Source organism: Equus przewalskii, unplaced genomic scaffold, assembly GCF_037783145.1.
Source record: "Equus przewalskii isolate Varuska unplaced genomic scaffold, EquPr2 ChrUn-10, whole genome shotgun sequence".
In the NCBI taxonomy this organism is placed as follows: Eukaryota; Metazoa; Chordata; class Mammalia; order Perissodactyla; family Equidae; genus Equus; species Equus przewalskii.
Genome location: NW_027228747.1, coordinates 2990731 through 3008973, shown reverse-complemented (window position 1 = coordinate 3008973; position 18243 = coordinate 2990731). Strand labels below are relative to the sequence as shown.

The window sequence follows — 18243 nt, the reverse complement described above, 5'->3', positions numbered from 1 at the left end:
CACAAGACACAGCAATGTGTTAAGCATTTGGAGCTTAAATATTAAACAAGTACAGCTATAGTCAAGGAACTTATAAGTCAACGGAAGATAAGCTCAGCATATAATCAATGTAGAGGTACCTTGTGAGTTAACACAGCAAAACCTTTTTCCAAGAAAAGTAGCCATTTCTGGTTGATGTATCGCCCTCTTTCTGTCTCCAGTAGTGGAATCTTCTCAAGCAGGCAGAGGGACAGGTGGCACCAAATCACCATTCTTGTCACCCCTTCCACCCACATACCCACCCCCTTTAACTACTGATATGTGGAGCCTAGAGAGTCAGTAGGTACAGAGGTGGAGGGGTAATTTGCATAAGGATCCTGGGGTGTTTCTAAGATTCAAAGTTTTGTAATCATGTCTGGAAGTACCCAGGTGGCATGGGTGGAGGTGCAATGGGAGGGAGGAGGGAGAAAGAGTCAGGAGCAGAGGACAAGAGTCGGAAGGGGAAGGGGTTTGTGAAGTCAGGGTCATGAAGTTCCAAAACTGGCCCCTTTCAGCCCTTTGGATGACAGAATCTGCATGCCAGAGGTGGCCATGTGTGTAACCACAGCTGAAGAACTGTGTCTGTCAGTAGAGCGCTGTAGCAGTGGGAACCCAGGTCCACCTAGTGCAAGTACCTGGAGGTGAGCCTCACTCTTGGAAGAGGAACTTCCTCTTCTCACCCGACACCCAAGAAAGTGTTGGTGGCTCTCATCATGGAAGCAAGGGTGTGCCTAGGTGGCCATAGCAACTAGGGAAGAAAGGCAAGATCAGGAGAGGACATGTCTCAGTTACCACAGTGGACTAAGAGTACCCTGGAGACATAGCAGAACGCCAGTCACAGAGACTGGGTCCCTCAGCACCCCTCCCCTGCAGTTTTCCACGTTAGGAACCAGGGCTGCCTCCTTGGTCCTCAGTGACTCCTGGCTTCTTGGACTTCCTGCGGCAGGACAGTAGAAGCAACCCTGGGGTGGGGGAAGATAGGACTCACTTGCCTCTACAGGCTGGGGGTAACTTTTGCAGCTCGTGTGTTGAACTTGGGGCACATTCTGTTAGACCAGTATTCACATTTGAATGGTGTGTGCACAGTTACGAATGACATTAATGACAATGAGGGTCCCAGCTGGCTCCCCCTGGGAACAGGCGGCCAGCCTTGAGCTGTGGCAGTTCACTTACCTCCTGTAAGCGCTTTCATGCCCTCAGCCTTGTGCTTCCAGAACATGGCAATCTAGCCAGATGCAGAAGGGGAGTGGGAAGGAAGAGGGCCAAAAGCTGAGGGCTGTCAACTTCCAGGCGGCAGTAATTTACATTGCCTGTAAAGAATCTTTTTTTTTTTTTTTTGAGGAAGATTAGCCCGAGCTAACATCTGCTGCCAATCCTGCTCCTTTTGCTGAGGGAGACTGGCCCTGAGCTAACATATCTGCTCATCTTCCTCTACTTTGTATGTGGGACGCCTGCTACAGCATGGCTTGCCAAGTGGTGCCATGTCCGCACCCGGGATCTGAACTGGAGAACCCCGGGCCACCAAAGTGGAACTTGCAAACTTAATCGCTGCGCCACCCAGCCCCTAAAGAATCTTCTCGATGAGCACGTGTGCAACAGATTTTAACGCAAAGCTTTTGCCCTCCTCAGCTGATGGTGTCTTGAGTTATCACACGGGAAAAGCAGTGTTAGGACGTGCAGAGGCTGTTTATGAAGAGGCTGTATCCATTCGTGAGAGAAACGCACACGAATTGGCCCACAGGGCTTCTCTAGGGTGGTTCAAGCCTACTGACATACAAGTATTGTGAAAAAAGTGATACCTATTACTTAAAATTACAGTTTTCCAAGTATTGTGTAAACACGTTATTTGCCTCACCTCCTTTAGTGCTTAGATGCTATCGATGGTCTTATTTTATGGGTGAGCAAACTGTGTGAGGTTGAGTAAATTTTCCCAAATCACAGAGCCACCCCGTGAGGTGGGGGCTCTTCTACATTGGTCGTATGCTGAGCTTATCTCTCGTTGGCTTATAAGTTCCTTGACTACAGCTGTACTTTAATATTTAAGCTCCAAATGCTCAACACGTTGCTGTGTCTTGTGGGCTCGAGAGTGTGCTGACATGGCTCCAAACCAATGTGGGTGAAGATAAGAGTGACAATTACAAAAAATACGTATTTTATATTCATTTACTCACTTAATCTTCAATGACAATCCTAGGAAATAGGGACTAATACTACCTCCATTTTACAGCTGAGGAAATGGGGTTGCTCAGAGACTACCTAACTTGCCCAATGGCACACACTCAGGACTTGAACCCAGGCCATCTAGCAGCTTAAAGTAACATTTATTATTTCACTCATTTCTGAGAGTCAAGAATCTAGGAATGTGTTAAGTGGGTGGTTCTAAGCCAGTGTCTCTCAGGAGGTTGCAGTCAGTGGGTGGCTGGGGCTGCGTTCTCTGAAGACTTGGCTGGTGCTGGAAACTTCACTTCCTCCCCACGTGGGCCTCTCCATAGGGCTGCTCTCGACATGACTTCCCTCCAAGTGAACGGTCAGACAGAGGGACAGAGAAAGAGAACCCAAGATGGAAGACTTCGATTTGTTTGAAGTGAATCATGAAGTCCAGCCTACACTCAAGGGGAGGGGAATTAAGCTCCACCTCTTGAGGGGAGGAGCATCAAAGAATTTGTGAACTTAAAAACCTCACATGCCCTAACTCAGGGGTGGACGCAAACTATGGCCTGTGGGCCAACCAGCTGTTCACATAAGTTGTTCTTTTTTCCTTCAGGAAGATTAGCCCTGAGCTAACATCTGCCAATCTTCCTCTTTTTGCTGAGGAAGAGTGGCCCTAAGCTAACATCCGTGCCCATCTTCCTCTACTTTATATGTGGGACGCCTGCCACAGCATGGCTTGACAAGCGGTGCCATGTCCGCACCGAGGATCTGAACCGGCAAAACCAAGGGCTGCCGGGCGGAATGTGCGAACTTAACCACTGCAGCATTGTGCTGGCCCTAAAGTTGTTTTTTGGGAACTCAGCCATGCCGATCCTTATGTATTACCTGTGGCTGCTTTTGTGCTACGATGTCACAGCTGAGTATCATGACAGAGCCTGTACGACCTGCAGGCCTAAAATATTTATCATCTGGGCTTTTAAGATAAAGTTTGCTAACCTCTGTCCTGTTTAAACAACAGAATTGACTAGATCGAATTGTGTAAAGGTGTTAAACAAACAAACAAAAGACCAGTTTGTTCCTATTCTGCATTTCCTTCTTTCACGGAAAGGGTTTAGGTAGTTTGAAGAATTTGAGGTTAAGACGTCAATGAGAAAACTTTCTGGTTTCTTATTAGTTTTTTAGATAATTAGGCAATTAGGTAAGATTCAGGTCGTAGTACTGAAAGGTTTTTGAGAGTTAAATATAAGTGGAACGAATTTGTAAAAGTCCTGCTAGTCAGAATGGATGTAGTTTAGGAAGAACCGGGCTGAAAAGGAATGGAAGAAAACGAAAACTTTTCAGTCTCTTGCTTGGGCAGTTTTAATTTCTTCTAAGCAGAAAAATAAACAAGATTTACAAAGTAAACACGTCACAAACACAAGATTGATGCATTTCCCAGCCCACTTAAATTTTTAATAATTAAAATAACTCTTATTTTATTTAGTGTCAATACAAATTGTATTTTTGCTTTCACTAGAAAAACCTTAATAATATTTTACGTGAGACCAATGAAATGGAATTGTTTTATCCTTGTAACACAACTGACAGAGGACTTCTGGCTGTACAAGTGACAGTTCTGTGCTTGCTTGCACTCTTGTGTTTGCTTGTACTTGCATTTTGAGGATTATCTGTGTTTTTAAAAACAGCTTTAAGGGCCTGCCCAGTGGTGCAGTGGTTAAGTGCCCACGTTCCGCTTCGGCGGCCCAGGGTTAGCAGGCCTGGATCCCGGGTGCGGACATGGCACCGCTTGGCACGCCATGCTGTGGCAGGCGTCCCACATATAAAGTAGAGGAAGATGGGCATGGATGTTAGCTCAGGGCCAGTCTTCCTCCCTCAGCAAACAGAGGAGGATTGGCAGCAGATGTTAGCGCAGGGCTAATTTTCCTCAAAAAGAAAAATAAATAAATAAATAAAAACAGCTTTATTGAGTTAAAATTTATGTAACATAAAATTCACACATTTAAAATGTACCATTTAATGTTTTTTTTGCATATTACATTAAATTTTAAAAGTTATGGTAAAAATATATATAATATAAAACTAGTTATTTTAACCACTTTCAAGTGTACAATTCAGTGGCATTAATACATTCACAATATTGTGTAACCATCACCACTATCTTTTCCAAAACTTTTTCATCATCCCAAACAACTTCTGTACTTATTAAACAATAACTCCCCATCTCTCCCTCTTCTCAGCCCCTGGTAACTTCTAATCTACTTTATGTCCTTATGAATCTTCCTATTTTAGATATTTCATACAAGTGGAATCATACAATATCTGTCCTTTTGTGTCTGGCTTATTATGTTTTCAAGGTTCATCCATGTTGTAGCATGTGTCAGAATTTCCTTCCTTTAATGGCTGAATAATATTCTATTGTATGCATATACCACATTTTGTTTAGCCATTCATCTGTTGACGGGTTGTTTCCCAAGTGTTAATAATGTTGCAATTTTGGCTATTGTTAATAATGTTGCAATGAACATTGGCATACAAGTATCTGTTTGAGTCCCACTTTTCAATTCCTTTGGGTATATACCTATGAGTGTCATTGCTGGATCAAATGTTAACTTTATGTTTAGCTTTGTTTTCCTTTTTTTGAGGAAGATTAGCCCTGAGTTAACATCTGCCGCCAACCCTTCTCTTTTTGCTGAGGAAGATTGGCTCTGAGCTAACATCTGTGCCCACCTTCCTCTATTTTGTATGTGGGATGCCTGCCACAGCATGGCTTAATAAGCGGTGCGTAGGTCTGCCCCCGGGATCTAAACGGGTGAACCCTGGGCTGACAAAGTGCAGCACAAGAACTTAACCGATACGCCACCGGGCCATCCCCCTATGTTTTACTTTTTGAGGAACTGCCAAACTATTTTCCATAGCAGCTGCACCATTTTATATTCTGACCAGCAAAGTATAAGGGTTCCCATTTCTCCACATTCTCACTTACATTTACTTTCCATTAAAAAAAATGACAGTCATCTTAGTGAAGGTGAAGTGGTATTTCATTGTGGTTTTGATGTGTATTTCCTTAATGATCAATGATGTTGAACGTCTTTTCATGTACTTCTTGGCAATTTGTATATCTCCTTTGGAGAAATGTCTATTCAATTCCTTTGCTCATTTTTAGATTGGGTTCTCTTTTTGTTGAGTTTTAAGAATTCTTTATATATTCTGGATACTAAGCCCTTATCGGATATATGATTTGCAAATATTTCCTCCCATTCTGTAGGTTGTCTTTTCACTTCCTTGATAACGTTTTTAATGTACAAAAGGTTTTAATTATTATGAAGTCTTTACTCTTCCACTTTACTGAATTCATTTATTAGCTCTTGTAGTTTTTTGGTGGATTCTTTGGGATTCACTATACATAGAATCATGTCAGGTGCAAACAGTTTTACTTCTTCTTTTCCACCATGGATGCCTTTTCTCTCTTTCTCCTGCTCAATTGCTCGTCTAGGGTGACCAGTACTATGTTGAATGGCAGCAGTGAAAGTGTGCATCCTTGTTTTGTTGCTGATATTAGGGGGAAAGTTTTCAGTTTTCATCATCTCCTCCTCGAGTATGACACTAGCTGCGGGCTTTTCATAGACGCTCTTTATGTCAAGGTTTTTTTCTATTCCTAGGTTTCTGAGTGTTGCTGTCATGAAAGCGTATTGGATTTTGTCAAAAGCCTTTTCTGCGTTGAGGTGGTCACGTGGTTTTATTCCTTTGTTCTATTAATGTGGTGTATTATATTGATTGGGTTTCTTATGTTGTATTACCTTTGTATTTCTGGGATAAACTCCACTTGGTCATGGTCTGTAATCTTTTAAATGTGCTGTTAGATTCAGTTTGCTAGTATCTTGTTGAGGAATTTTCCATCTATATTCATAAAGGATATTGGTCTGTAGTTTTTCTTCCTTGTAATATCTTTGTCTGCTGTCCACTTAATTTTATATCCATAATTAAGATGAGGAATAAGCCAGTTCTCTAACTTTGAACTGGTATAGCAGTGCCAGACCAAGAATACTATCAAGAATCAAAAGATTATATTTTCTTTTATTTTTTGTTTGGTAAAGAAGAGTGGCCCTGAGCTAACATCTGTTGTCAATCTTCCTCTTTTTGCTTGAGGAAGATTGTCCCTAAGCTAATATCTGTTCTGACCTTCTGTTTTGTATATGGGATGCTGCCACAGCGTAGCTTGTTGAGTGGTGTGTAGGTCCATGCCTGGGATCTGAACCCATGAACCCCTGGCCACTGCAGTGGAGTGAGTGAACTTAACCACTGTGCCACCAGGCCAGCTCCTCAAAAGAAAATTTAAACCTTTCTGAGACATAAAATCCATGACTTATTTTCAGTTATTTAAATTTGAAAGAGATTGCCTTGTTGTCTCTATCATAAAGAATGTTGTATACTTGGCATTAGAAAACATATGTTTGGCTAGGATTCCATGATGGCTGGTTATTAGGTAGAACAATACTGTGGCCTCACAACTCCCCTGGATAGAGAGAGGGTCAGGGTCCTGAGAAAGTAATGGGGAGAGGAACATACATATAAGGGGGACATGAGCTTCCTTAATATAGAACAAAATGTTTTCCTTGACATCCTTTTATGCTTCATTCTGCCTTCCTATTAGAGAAAAAAGTTAATCTTGTTTTCCAATAATTTTTATTTCTCCAACAATGTATTTGTGTATATGACTATCTTTCTATTGCACTTTTCAGACACTTAGGAACCTGGGGTTAAGAGCAATAACTCCCTGTCTAATTGGGTTTGCTGATAGTTCAAAGATATTTTAACACTGACCGCCATCAATTCCTAATCTTCATTCAAAACGTTATTTACCACCCACTGTAAACAGGGGAAAAGGACACTGAGGAATAGCTCCATGGGGCTACACAGCAAGCTAGTGCTGACGTGGAGCTGGCCACAATTCTGATCATACCTCCCTCCTTCTTTATGACTGTTCAGCCGCCTGTTGCCAATCTTACATATTTATTAAAATACAATCTGATGAAGGCGAGAACGCCAGGCCTTGGTCAAGCCTAGGAACAGAGTTTGCTGCAAAGCAGAGAGACCATTTTGCCCTCACTGGCTATGGGGAAACCCTGTGTCAGCTGTTACTGAGGTTTACCCTTGATCTTGTGTAATCTCATTCATATGCTGCAACGTACCCCACATATGATGAGACCAGCGTGAGAACTAAAACTGAGAAAGTGGATAGAAAGGGAAGTATGAGCAAACCTAACAGAAAGAACAACCGGTCATTTGGCATTCTTTCAGTTAGGTTCTTCTGCCTTAGGTGAAGGTCCAGCGTGCTTCCACAATTTTGCAAGCCTGTTTGGATAAACCAAATGATTAAAGTATCTTCACTGTCTAAACTTTCTGCTGTGAAACTAGACAGCAGTACCTGCTCACAACTTCAGCTTCACATCTTTTAAACATGCCTAGTGTCCATGAAAAGCAAGCAGTGAGATACAGACGTCATGAGGGCCCATTGTCTCTGCAGTTTCAGGATTAGATGGAAGGAAGACTAGGAAGAAAGGATCACTGTTGCCAGATGTGTAAATTGCAGAGCTGTGAGTCCATGCCCCTCCCTGGCACTTTCCCAAGCTCTACCAGGGTTTCAAGGCAGAGGGAACTGACCGCCTCACCTCCGCAGTCAGCCATCTGCTGGGGCCTTTCCTGAAGCTTGGGAACTGCAGGTGGGCCCGAGAGACAGAGCTTCAGGAAGAGTCTTCCTCAGGCTTGGCCATCCTAGGGTCAGAAGGCTCTGGCAGTGGAGGAGTCCAACTGATCTTTTGGCTGTGGAAGGATGACTGGGTAGGATACCACAGGCTATGCCTAGGTTATGAGGTTCAGCCATAGGAAATTGTCAACATTTGACCATTCTGACCTTCAAAAATGGTGATTTCATATGATTCAGCCTAAACTTCCAATAAAGGGAGAGGAAGGCAAGAAACTGAAGCCCAAAGAATCTATAGTCTACAATAGATTCTAGTCAATCTATTAGAAGCAGAATATGGTTTCTAGAACATTAGTCTCCCAATTCACTTTTTGTTTTGTCTAAGATTCTGTTATGGGTTACATTGTGTACCCCTCAAAATGCATGTTGAAGTCCTAACCTCCAGTACCTCATAAGGTGACCTTATTTTGAAATAGGGTCTTTATGGAGGTAATCAAGTTAAAATGAGGTCATCAGGATGGGCCCTATTAATACGACTGGTGTCCTTATAAAGAGGGGAAATTTGGACACAGACGCACACATGCACAGAGGCAAGATGATGTGAAGACACACAAGAGAAGGCCGTGTGAAGATGGCGGATTGGAGTGATGCATCTACAAGCCAAGGAATGCTTGAGGCTACCAGAAGCTAGGAGAGAGGCATGGAAGAGTTCCTTCTTGCCTCCAGTGGGAGCATGGCCTTGCTGATACATTGATTTTGGACTTCTGCTCTCCAGAACTGGGAGACAAAGAGTTTCTGTTGTTTTAAGCAACCCAGTGTGTGGTACTTTGTTATGGTAGCCCTAATGCTATGGTCTGAATGTTTGTGTCCCCCCAAAATTCAAATGCTGAAATTCTAATGCTCAATGTCATAGTATTACTAGGTGGGGCCTTCAGAAAGTGCTTAAGCAATGAGGTGGAGCTCTCCTGAATGGGATCAGCGCCCTTATAAAAGAGAATCCAGGGAGATCCCTAGCCCCTTCCACCATGTGAGGACACAGGGAGAAGGTGCCAGCTATGAACCACTAAGGAAGCCCTCGCCAGAAGGTGACCAGGCTGGTGCCTTGATCTTGGACTTTCCAGCCTCCAGAACTGTAAGCAATAAATTTCTCTTCTTTATAAGCTACCCCAGGCTGTAGTATTTTGTTATAGAAGCCTGAAAGGGTTAAGACACCTAGGAAATGAACACCAGCTCATTCCAGTGATGATAAACTATGCTGTTGGTAAGATACAACAGCACAGTCTATGTTAAAAATGGTACAGTGGTTTAATCTCTAGAATCCAAGGCAAGAGGTCTGAGGTATCCATTCCTATAGGAACTAGTTCTGTCTCCTACTGCAGCCAAAAGTATTTGTTTAGAGACAACAGAGCTAGCTTTGTAATTTATAATGCATATGCACATGTACACACACAAATACACATATAGGCACCCACATGTTTATTCCTTTGTGTGGTTTTCTGGCATTTCCAAATTTGTGGTAAAAGTTTCAATATGAATTTTTTCTCCAATCTGCAATGGGGTAGAGATCACACTTGTGCAAATGTTGAACCCATTCAAATTTTAGAAGAACCAGACACTTATCCTAAGGAGACAGAAAGAATTGCTAATACTCTCACCAAGAGGGTTTCTGTGTTAGAAAGTCTAGAAGGTGGAAGGAGAGCTCCTGGAGTTGCATTCGGAAGACTTGCTTAAGGTCAGCGTTAGTGGGCGTCACCCTGTGGGAGGCTCGATGGGGGGTGAGCAGAGCAGCACTGGGGACAACAGCTTCTTCTGGAGGAGGGGGAACCTTACGCAGATTGGTGTGGAATTCACCAGAAGCTCTTTTATGTCTACTTTTTTTCAGGATCCAGACTTATAAATAAGCCTAAACAAACAAAATAACAGAAGATGATTATAAGTCAACTGACTTTAATCGGATAGAACTCCTCTAAGTAGAAATGTCTATACAAAGAAAGGCATTTAGATTCATATTCATACCTTCAGTCTATCTGCCCATGCTCATTTTTCACCCAAATAAGAATTGACTTTTGACTCTAACAGTACTGTATTACCTCCCAGGGTGACCAGATCCTCTACCACTTGGTCATTTCATGGTTCATTACTGCTCCCTTTAGAGACAGTCAGGGAAGTGAAAGGAAGTAAAACTACAACCGAGCCATCTGGTACCTTTGTGATACTGAAAGGCTTAGTGAGACAGGAAGTGTAAACCACAGCCTGGGATGGAGTTTCAAACTGACTGGGGATTCAAATTATTCATGATTTCCTCCTGTTCTTTTTAGCCATCATTCCTGCAAACAGCAAACAGCTGATACTTCAGGGCAAGAATGAATTTCTTAAGACACAAAAAGTAGTAACCATAAAGGAAAAAGTTTAATAAATATGACTACATTAACAACTTCTGTTAATAAAAAAGTTACCTTGAGGCAAATAAAAAACAACTTACATACTGAAATGAGACATGTGTAGCTTATATATTCAACAAAAAGCTTAGTTTAATATAAAACATATAAAGAACTCCTATAAATCAGTAAAAAAAAGAAAGAGAAAAAAATGATAAAAGAGGCAAACAAACAGAAATAGAAATTGGAAACAAATATGGTGAATACATAAATTAGGAGATGTTCAACTCCATAGGTGATCAGGGAAATGCAAATCAAGATCACATGGAGATATTCTTTTATAACAATTTGATTGGCAAAAATCAAGAAGTCTGAATTGACCAATTGCTATAGAAGAAAGAGATCAACAGAATTTCATATATTGCTGGTGGAAGTTTTAGAAAACAATCGGGCATTCTCCTGTAAAACTGAAAACTCTGTCTACAACCCAGGAATTCTACTCCTAAGTGTACGCCGAGCTCTTGCCCACGCTCAACACCAGGAGGCATGAACCAGAACGTTCATTAGCAGCCCCATGCATAACAGTCAGAGGCCCACCAGCAGAAGAGGAGATAAATCCATTGTGGCACGGTCACACACTGGAGTCTTACACAGCAGTAAAACTAAGCAGACGACATAGCCAACAACATGGGTAAATCTCAGTAACACGGAGTTGAGTGAAAAAAAATCAAGTCCCAAAAAAGCACATGCAGCACGATCTCTTTTCTACAAAGTTCTACAACAAAGAACTAAACAATATATTCCTTACGTCCACATATATCCCTGATAAAACTTAAAAAAAATAAAAAATAATAAAGTACAAAGGAATGAAAACAAAATTCTAGATTGGAGTTACCTCTGGGGGAAAAGCAGGAGGATGAGATGGAGAAAAGTAATAAGGTAGGGAGAGAATATTATTAAGATTCTGGTTCTTGTTTGATGGTAGGTTTCAGGGTATTGATTATTATTATTTTGCTGAGGAAGATCAGCCCTGAACTAACATCTTACCAATCTTCCTCTATTTTGTATACGGGTCGCTGCCACAGCACGGCCACCGAGGAGTATGGTCTGTGCCTGGGAACTGAACCCAGGCCGCTGAAGCAAAGTGCACCAAACTTAACCACTAGTCCATGGGGCCGGCCCCTTAGGGTATTTATTATTAAATTTAAAAATAAATACATTTAGTGAATGAACAAATAAAAGAAGACCCTACATGTACCAACAGTGACTGTGTGTCCTAAATCAAGTATTCTGATTTACCCAAACCTGTGCATCTGAGGTCCATTAAAATAAAAAAGAATAAAAACAAAAAAACCCCACTGAATATCTAAGTTAACTTATCTAAATCTGAAGCTACTGAATGTGAGGGTTCAAGGGCCTCTCACTTGCAAAGGCCCTGTGACAGTTGGGAGCTGTGCAGTGCTCAAGGCTGCAATCAGGAAGCATTTCTACTTGAGCACTTCTGGTAAATTGCCTACAGAGATCTCAGAAGGAAGGGACCTGCATCTCCAAGACAGCAGTAATATGTTGTGATTTCTTTTCTCATTTAAAATAAATACTCACTTTTGTACCCAATTTTGCATTCTTCTTAAATTTATTAAATTGTATAAGTTTTAGGCCCCACAAAATCTAGCTCTTCTTCTGATAAGCCATTCACATGACCACTTTCACAAGGTACACAAGGGCATACAATCGAATCTCCCTCCCAACCTACCTGGCCCCCTTCCCAGGAGCAACCAATGTTAATGCGTGTGACTTTCCAGAAATAGTCTATGCGATACAAGCACATACAGATATTTCACCCCACCTCATTTATTACTTTTTATTTTGAAATAATTTCCAGCTTACAGAAAAATTGCGAGACTAGTACCAAGACCTGTTTCCCCCTGAACCCCTGGAGAATGAGTTGCCAAAATGTGTGCAAAATGACAATAACGAAGTTATTCGTTACATTATTTGTAAGAGCAAAAGACTAGGAAAACGTTAATATCCAATAACACCTCCAGGGTTCATTCTAGTTTTCTCTCTTTCCATATCTGGAACTCCCTTCTCTGACAGTGAGAAACCTGGCTCCCATCAAGAGCCATGTGGGAGAGATGCCACTCTCAACCTATGGGCTCTGACACCCAAGCTGCTCCCCATGTGGACCCATTCCTTACCCTACTTGGGCTCTGACACCCTGCCCTGGGCCACTCCCCCAGGCAGACAACCTCCTCACTTTACTCAGGCTCCAACACGGTGCTGGGCCATTGCAGTCACCCCTCCCTGGGGCCTCCTCCTAAACTGCAAGCCTACCACGCCCAACTCTACCTAATGGCTTTTGGAATAAATTATTCAGGAAAGAAGGCAGGGGTGAAAGGGAAGGAGGAAGAAAAGGGAAGAATATTCCTGAAGAACCTCTCCATTTTTCTACATAGATGATAACATAGTACATTCACTGTTCTGCACCTTGTGTTTTTCATTCAATATGTATTAATGAGACACTCCATATCATGAACAAAGAGTTCCTTATTCCTATTTATGACACCACAATATTTTTTTTTTTTTTTTGAGGAAGACTAGCCCTGAGCTAACATCTGCTGCCAATCCTCCTCTTTTTTTGCTGAGGAAGACTGGCCCTGATCTCACATCCGTGCCCATCTTCCTCCACTTTATATGTGGGACGCCTACCACGGCATGGCTTGCCAAACGGTGCCATGTCCGCAGCCAGGATCCGAACCAGTGAACCCCGGGCCACCGAAGTGGAAGGTGCCGCACTTAACTGCAGTGCCACTGGGCCAGCTCCTCACACCACAATATTTTTTATGGCACACACACACAATATAGTTTATGGATGGACTGTAGTCTCTTTAACCAGTCTCCTATTGATGGATATCTATGTTTGCTAATCTTTCGCTATTTCAAAATGTTGCATGACTTACCCAACTACTGGGATCCTAGAGTAACCTTATACATTGTAATTATGCACACATGTTAGTACACCTGTGGGACAAAGTCCTGGATATGGGTCAAAAGGTACATGACTCTGTAATTTTGATAGACATTGATGAATAGCTCTCTACCAGTAATGTATAAAACACCTTTAACGTGTTCTTTGCACAACAGGGAATTAACAATTTTTGAGCATTTGTGGGTTATAAAGCAAAAAGAAAAAAGAAAACAAAAAACCTAAACTAAACGAAACCGAACCAAAAAAAGATAGTGGCTGCTTCTTACCTGTTGCATTTGAGTATAAGGTCTTCTCATCAACACTTTGAACATCACAGGAAACAAAAAATTTCCTTCCTTCAACTTTATCAATTTGGCTATTTATCACAATAACAGAACCAAGGGGGATAGGTCTGCAGAAGAAAAAAATTTAAAAATTAGCTTTTATCAGAGACATGTAACATTGAAAGACGATAGGTGCATGACAGGAGTGGAAATTTATATCTGGTATCTATCTATCTTAGATAAAGCATTCCTTAAAGGAGTTCCTCCCAAGGACCACTGCTCTCCTGGGCCTCAGTCCCAGACAGCCCTTCTGGGTTAGGTTTAAAGAGATCACCAGGGATTCCAGCTCTATGATGACAGAGTTGTCCCATCTGAAGATTCAGAACAATCTCTGAAGGGAGCTGGAATTCTTTAAAGAAATGAAAACAGGGGCCTGGCCCAGTGGCACAGTGGTTAAGTTCGCACGTTCTGCTTCGGTGGCCCAGGGTTTGCCGGTTCAGATCCTGGGTGTGGACCTACCCACCACTTGCCAAGCCACACTGTGGCAGGTTCCCACATATAAAGTAGAGGAAGATGGGCACAGATTTTAGCTCAGGGCCAGTCTTCCTCAGCAAAAAAGAAGAGGATTGGCAGCAGATGTTAGCTCAGGGCTAATCTTCCTCAAAAAGAAAGAAAGAAAAGAAAACAGGACCGGACCATGGGTTGGTCCTAGTCAGCTTCTCTCATTTTCTCTATCATAATCAAAATTTCTCACCCAATTCAGAGTAACTGTCACTGGAAAGACAGCTAATAAGAACAAATTGCTGCTAACAGCTTTACATTCTAAGCCAGTGCTGTCCAACAGAACTTCCTGTGATAATAGAAATGTTCCATCTCTGAGCTGTCCAATGTGGTAGCCACAGGTGGCTACCGAGCACTTGGAATGTGGCTATTGTGAAGGAGAAAGTGAATCTTTAAATTTATTTAATTTTAATTAATTCATATCTAAATTTAACTAGCTATATATGACTAGTGGCTACAGTCACCTTTGGGAATCCTGGAGCTATAGCACCATAATGAAAAAGATGTCTCTTTATTTATTTAGTTATTTATTTTTAGGAAGATTAGCCCTGAACTAACATCTGCCAATCCTCTTTTTGCTGAGGAAGACTGGTCCTGAGCTAACATCCGTGCCCATCTTCCTCCACTTTACATGTAGGATGCCTACCACAGCATGGCGTGCCAAGCGGTGCCATGTCCACATCTGGAATCCGAACCGGAGAATCCCGGGGCCGCTGAAGTGGAATGTGCAAACTTACCTGCTCTGCCACCGGGCGGCCCTAAGATATCACTTTAGAGGTGAAATTTTAGGTTGGCAGAAACATAATACAGAGCAGGGAGATGTGTTTTGTGCTCCTTTAGTGCCACCATGTGGATGAAGGAACTACTCCAGGTGGAAAGGAAGTTATCACTGTGATTAGCCCGCTGCTTAGTTTTTGCTTTCATTAGCTTTTCTTGAACCTCTTGATGGAATCACCAAACCTTGCATTATGAAGGCATCTCCTTACACCATCTTTTATATCCTGTGCCTCATTATCATGATATCTTAAGTCCCTGAGGGTCTAAATATGTTATTTATTGTTTCCATTGATTCTCACTTATGGTGGCTTATTTCCTTGTGTATTTGGCACTGGATCTAGTTATCCCGAAGGAAAAATGTCCTTCAGAAATTCTTGTCTACCATGTTGTGTGAAAAAGCCTAGTCCAGAGCTTCCCAACCAACATGCCAGGAATGGGTTATAGAAATGCTGACATGTTGATCCTTTCAGCTGGCAAGCTAGCACTAATTATTAGCTGCTTTCTCTATTTTTCTTTTTTTTTTTCTTTTTTTGGAGGAAGACTAGCCCTGAGCTAACTACTGCCAATCCTCCTCATTTTGCTGAGGAAGACTGGCCCTGAGCTAACATTCATGCTCATCTTCTTCTACTTTATGTGTGGGACACCCACGACAGCATGGCTTTTTTTTGCCAAGCGGTGCCATGTCCGCACCCGGGATCCGAACCGGTGACCCCCAGGCCACCGAGAAGCGGAACATGCGAACTTAACCAATGCATCACTGGGCCGGCCCTCTCTATTTTTATTAATGTGCTAAGCACAAGGAAATAAATCAAGTGTGACATTTGGATCAGGGGGTTCGAAAGATTTGAGATGATTAACGAGTAGTCTTGCTTCTTAGAAGCAGGAAGGTGGATTAAGACACCTGATGATTAATTGACACTGTAAATTATCTTCAACTAAATTTTAATCCCAGGTTGTTACCTCTAGTATCCGGGAGGGCCATGAACTGATTGGATTAAATTTATTATTATTACTATTATTATTATTATTATGACTCTCACAGCTCAACACAAAATATAGGGCCTGATAAATATTAAATTCTAAACTATTTACGTCATCCAATGCTTTATTCTGGTCTTTAATCATCAATTAATAGAAGAGAATGGAGGCTGTGCATTCTAGTGAGGAGCATCAGACTTCGAGGCAGAAGACTTGAGTTCTAATTCTGACTGTATCTTTCTATTCATGGGATTTCATGTAAAACTTACTTTTAGTAAGTTTTCTAATTGTGGGGAACAAATGAACAGCAATGTAACTGATTTATTTGGATGGTTTGTTGGTTGGGACAAGGGCTAAGCATAGCATCTGGCAGATAGCATATACTCAAGACACAAACACTTGTTGAGCCAAATTGTCATCCAAATACTTTGCTGAGCTTGTTTTCAAATGAACCATTTTTACTTATTTTTGAGGGAGGAGGTTGTACTGCATTCTTCAACTTTATTTGAACATAGAAAAATATTTTTAAAAATCTGGAACATGGAAAAATACTAAAAACTTAGTTTTTAACATATTCTTTGCCATCTTAAAAAAGCCATTTCTAGGATCTAATTTTATAGTCAAAAGTAATATAAAGTATTGACTCTATGTAAAGATGACAATTTTCCTCAAATTAATCTTTAAAGTCAATATCACTGCTATCAAAATCACATTTTGTTTTTGGGTAGATTTTGACAAATTTATTCTAACTTGCATTTGGTTCATATAAGTGGTACAGAGAAGTGGTTGGTAAGACATAGGATTCTGTAAGAGAAGGGGGTACAATGACAGTCTGGGTAAGGGGTTAAAAATCTATGGCTCAACTAGGAATAAAAGGAAACTACCGTAACATAATAAAAGGCCATATATGAAAAGCCCACAGGTAACATCATACTCAGTGGTGAAAGCTTTTCCTCTATGATCAGGAACAAGACAAAGTGGCCCACTTTTGCCACTCTATTCAACACAGTACTGGAAGTCCCAGCCAGAGCAGTTAGGTAAGAGGAAGAAATAAGAGGTACCCAAATTGGAAAGGAAAAGGAACTTATCTGTTCATAGATGACATGATCTTATATGTAGAAAACCCCAAAAGATTCCACAAAAAACCCATTAGAACTAATAAGCAAATTCAGCAAAGCTGCAGGATATAAAGTCAAAACACAAAAGTCAATTGCATTTTTAAACACTAATAGTGAATAATCTGAAAAGGAAATTAAGAGAATAATTTCATTTAAGATAGCATCAAAAAAAATACTTAGTGAATAAACTTAACCAAGGAAGCAAAAGATTTATACACTGAAAACTACAAAACACTGCTAAAAGAAATTAAAGGAGATACAAATAAATGTAAAGGCATCCTGTGTTCGTGGACTGGAAGACTCAATATTATTAGGCTGTCAGCACCACCAAAATCATCTACAGATTTAATGCAAGCCCCATCGAAATCCCAAAGGAATTTTTTACAGAAATATAAAAATCCATCCTAAAATTCCTATGAGTCTCAAGGGACCCTGAATAGCCAAAACTTTCTTGAGAAAAGAATTAAAAAGTTGGAAGCCTCACTTTTCTTAATTTCAAAACATTTTACAAAGCTACAATAATCAAACGGTGTGGTACTGGCATAAAGACAGACATATAGACCAATGGAATAGAACAGAGATCCCAGAAATAAACCCTCTTGTATATGATTAGATGATTTTCTACAAGGGTGCCCAGCCCACTCAATGGGGAAAGGACAGGCTCTTCAACAAATAATGCTGGGAAAACTGGATATCAAAATACAAAAGAATGAAGTTGCATACACCATATACAAAAATTAACTTCAAATGGATTAAAGACCTAAAACTGTAAAACTCCTAGAAGAAAACATTGAGGACAAGCTTCATGACATGGTTTGGCAATGATTTCTTGGATATGACACCAAAAGCACAGGCAATAAAAGAAAATATAGACAAATGGGACTACAACAATTTAAAAACTTCTGTGCATCAAAGAACGCAATTAACAGAGTAAAAAAGGAATCTATGAAATGGGAGAAAGTATTTGCAAATCTTATATCTGATAAGGGGTTAATAGTCAGAATACATAAAGAACTTCTACAACTCAACAACAAAAAACCCAAAAAACCTGATTAAAAAATGGGCAACAGGGGGCCAGCCCTGTGGCTGAGTGGTTAAGTTCGCACGCTCCGTTGCAGGCGGCCTAGTGTTTTGTCGGTTCGAATCCTGGGCGCAGACATGGCACTGTTCATCAAGCCACGCTGAGGCAGCGTCCCACATGCCACAACTAGAAGGACCCACAACTAAGAATATACAACTACGTACCGGGGGGCATTGGGGAGAAAAAGGAAAAAAATAAAATCTTAAAAAAAAAAAAATGGGCAAAGGA

General features: G+C 41.2%; 1 protein-coding gene across 1 annotated transcript in view; it reads right to left on the bottom strand.

Annotated features, from left to right (window-relative positions):
* Positions 1-9331: 9331 nt before the first annotated feature.
* The window catches only part of THEM4 (thioesterase superfamily member 4), a 40609-nt gene continuing 31697 nt past the window's right edge, over positions 9332-18243 (bottom strand). The window contains exons 5-6 of the mRNA XM_008515428.2: positions 13504-13628; positions 9332-9773 (exon numbers count right to left, since the gene is read on the bottom strand). Of these exons, the coding sequence (XP_008513650.1) occupies positions 9739-9773; positions 13504-13628 (160 nt within the window). The 3' untranslated portion in view covers positions 9332-9738. The remainder of the gene's footprint in view (positions 9774-13503; positions 13629-18243) is intronic.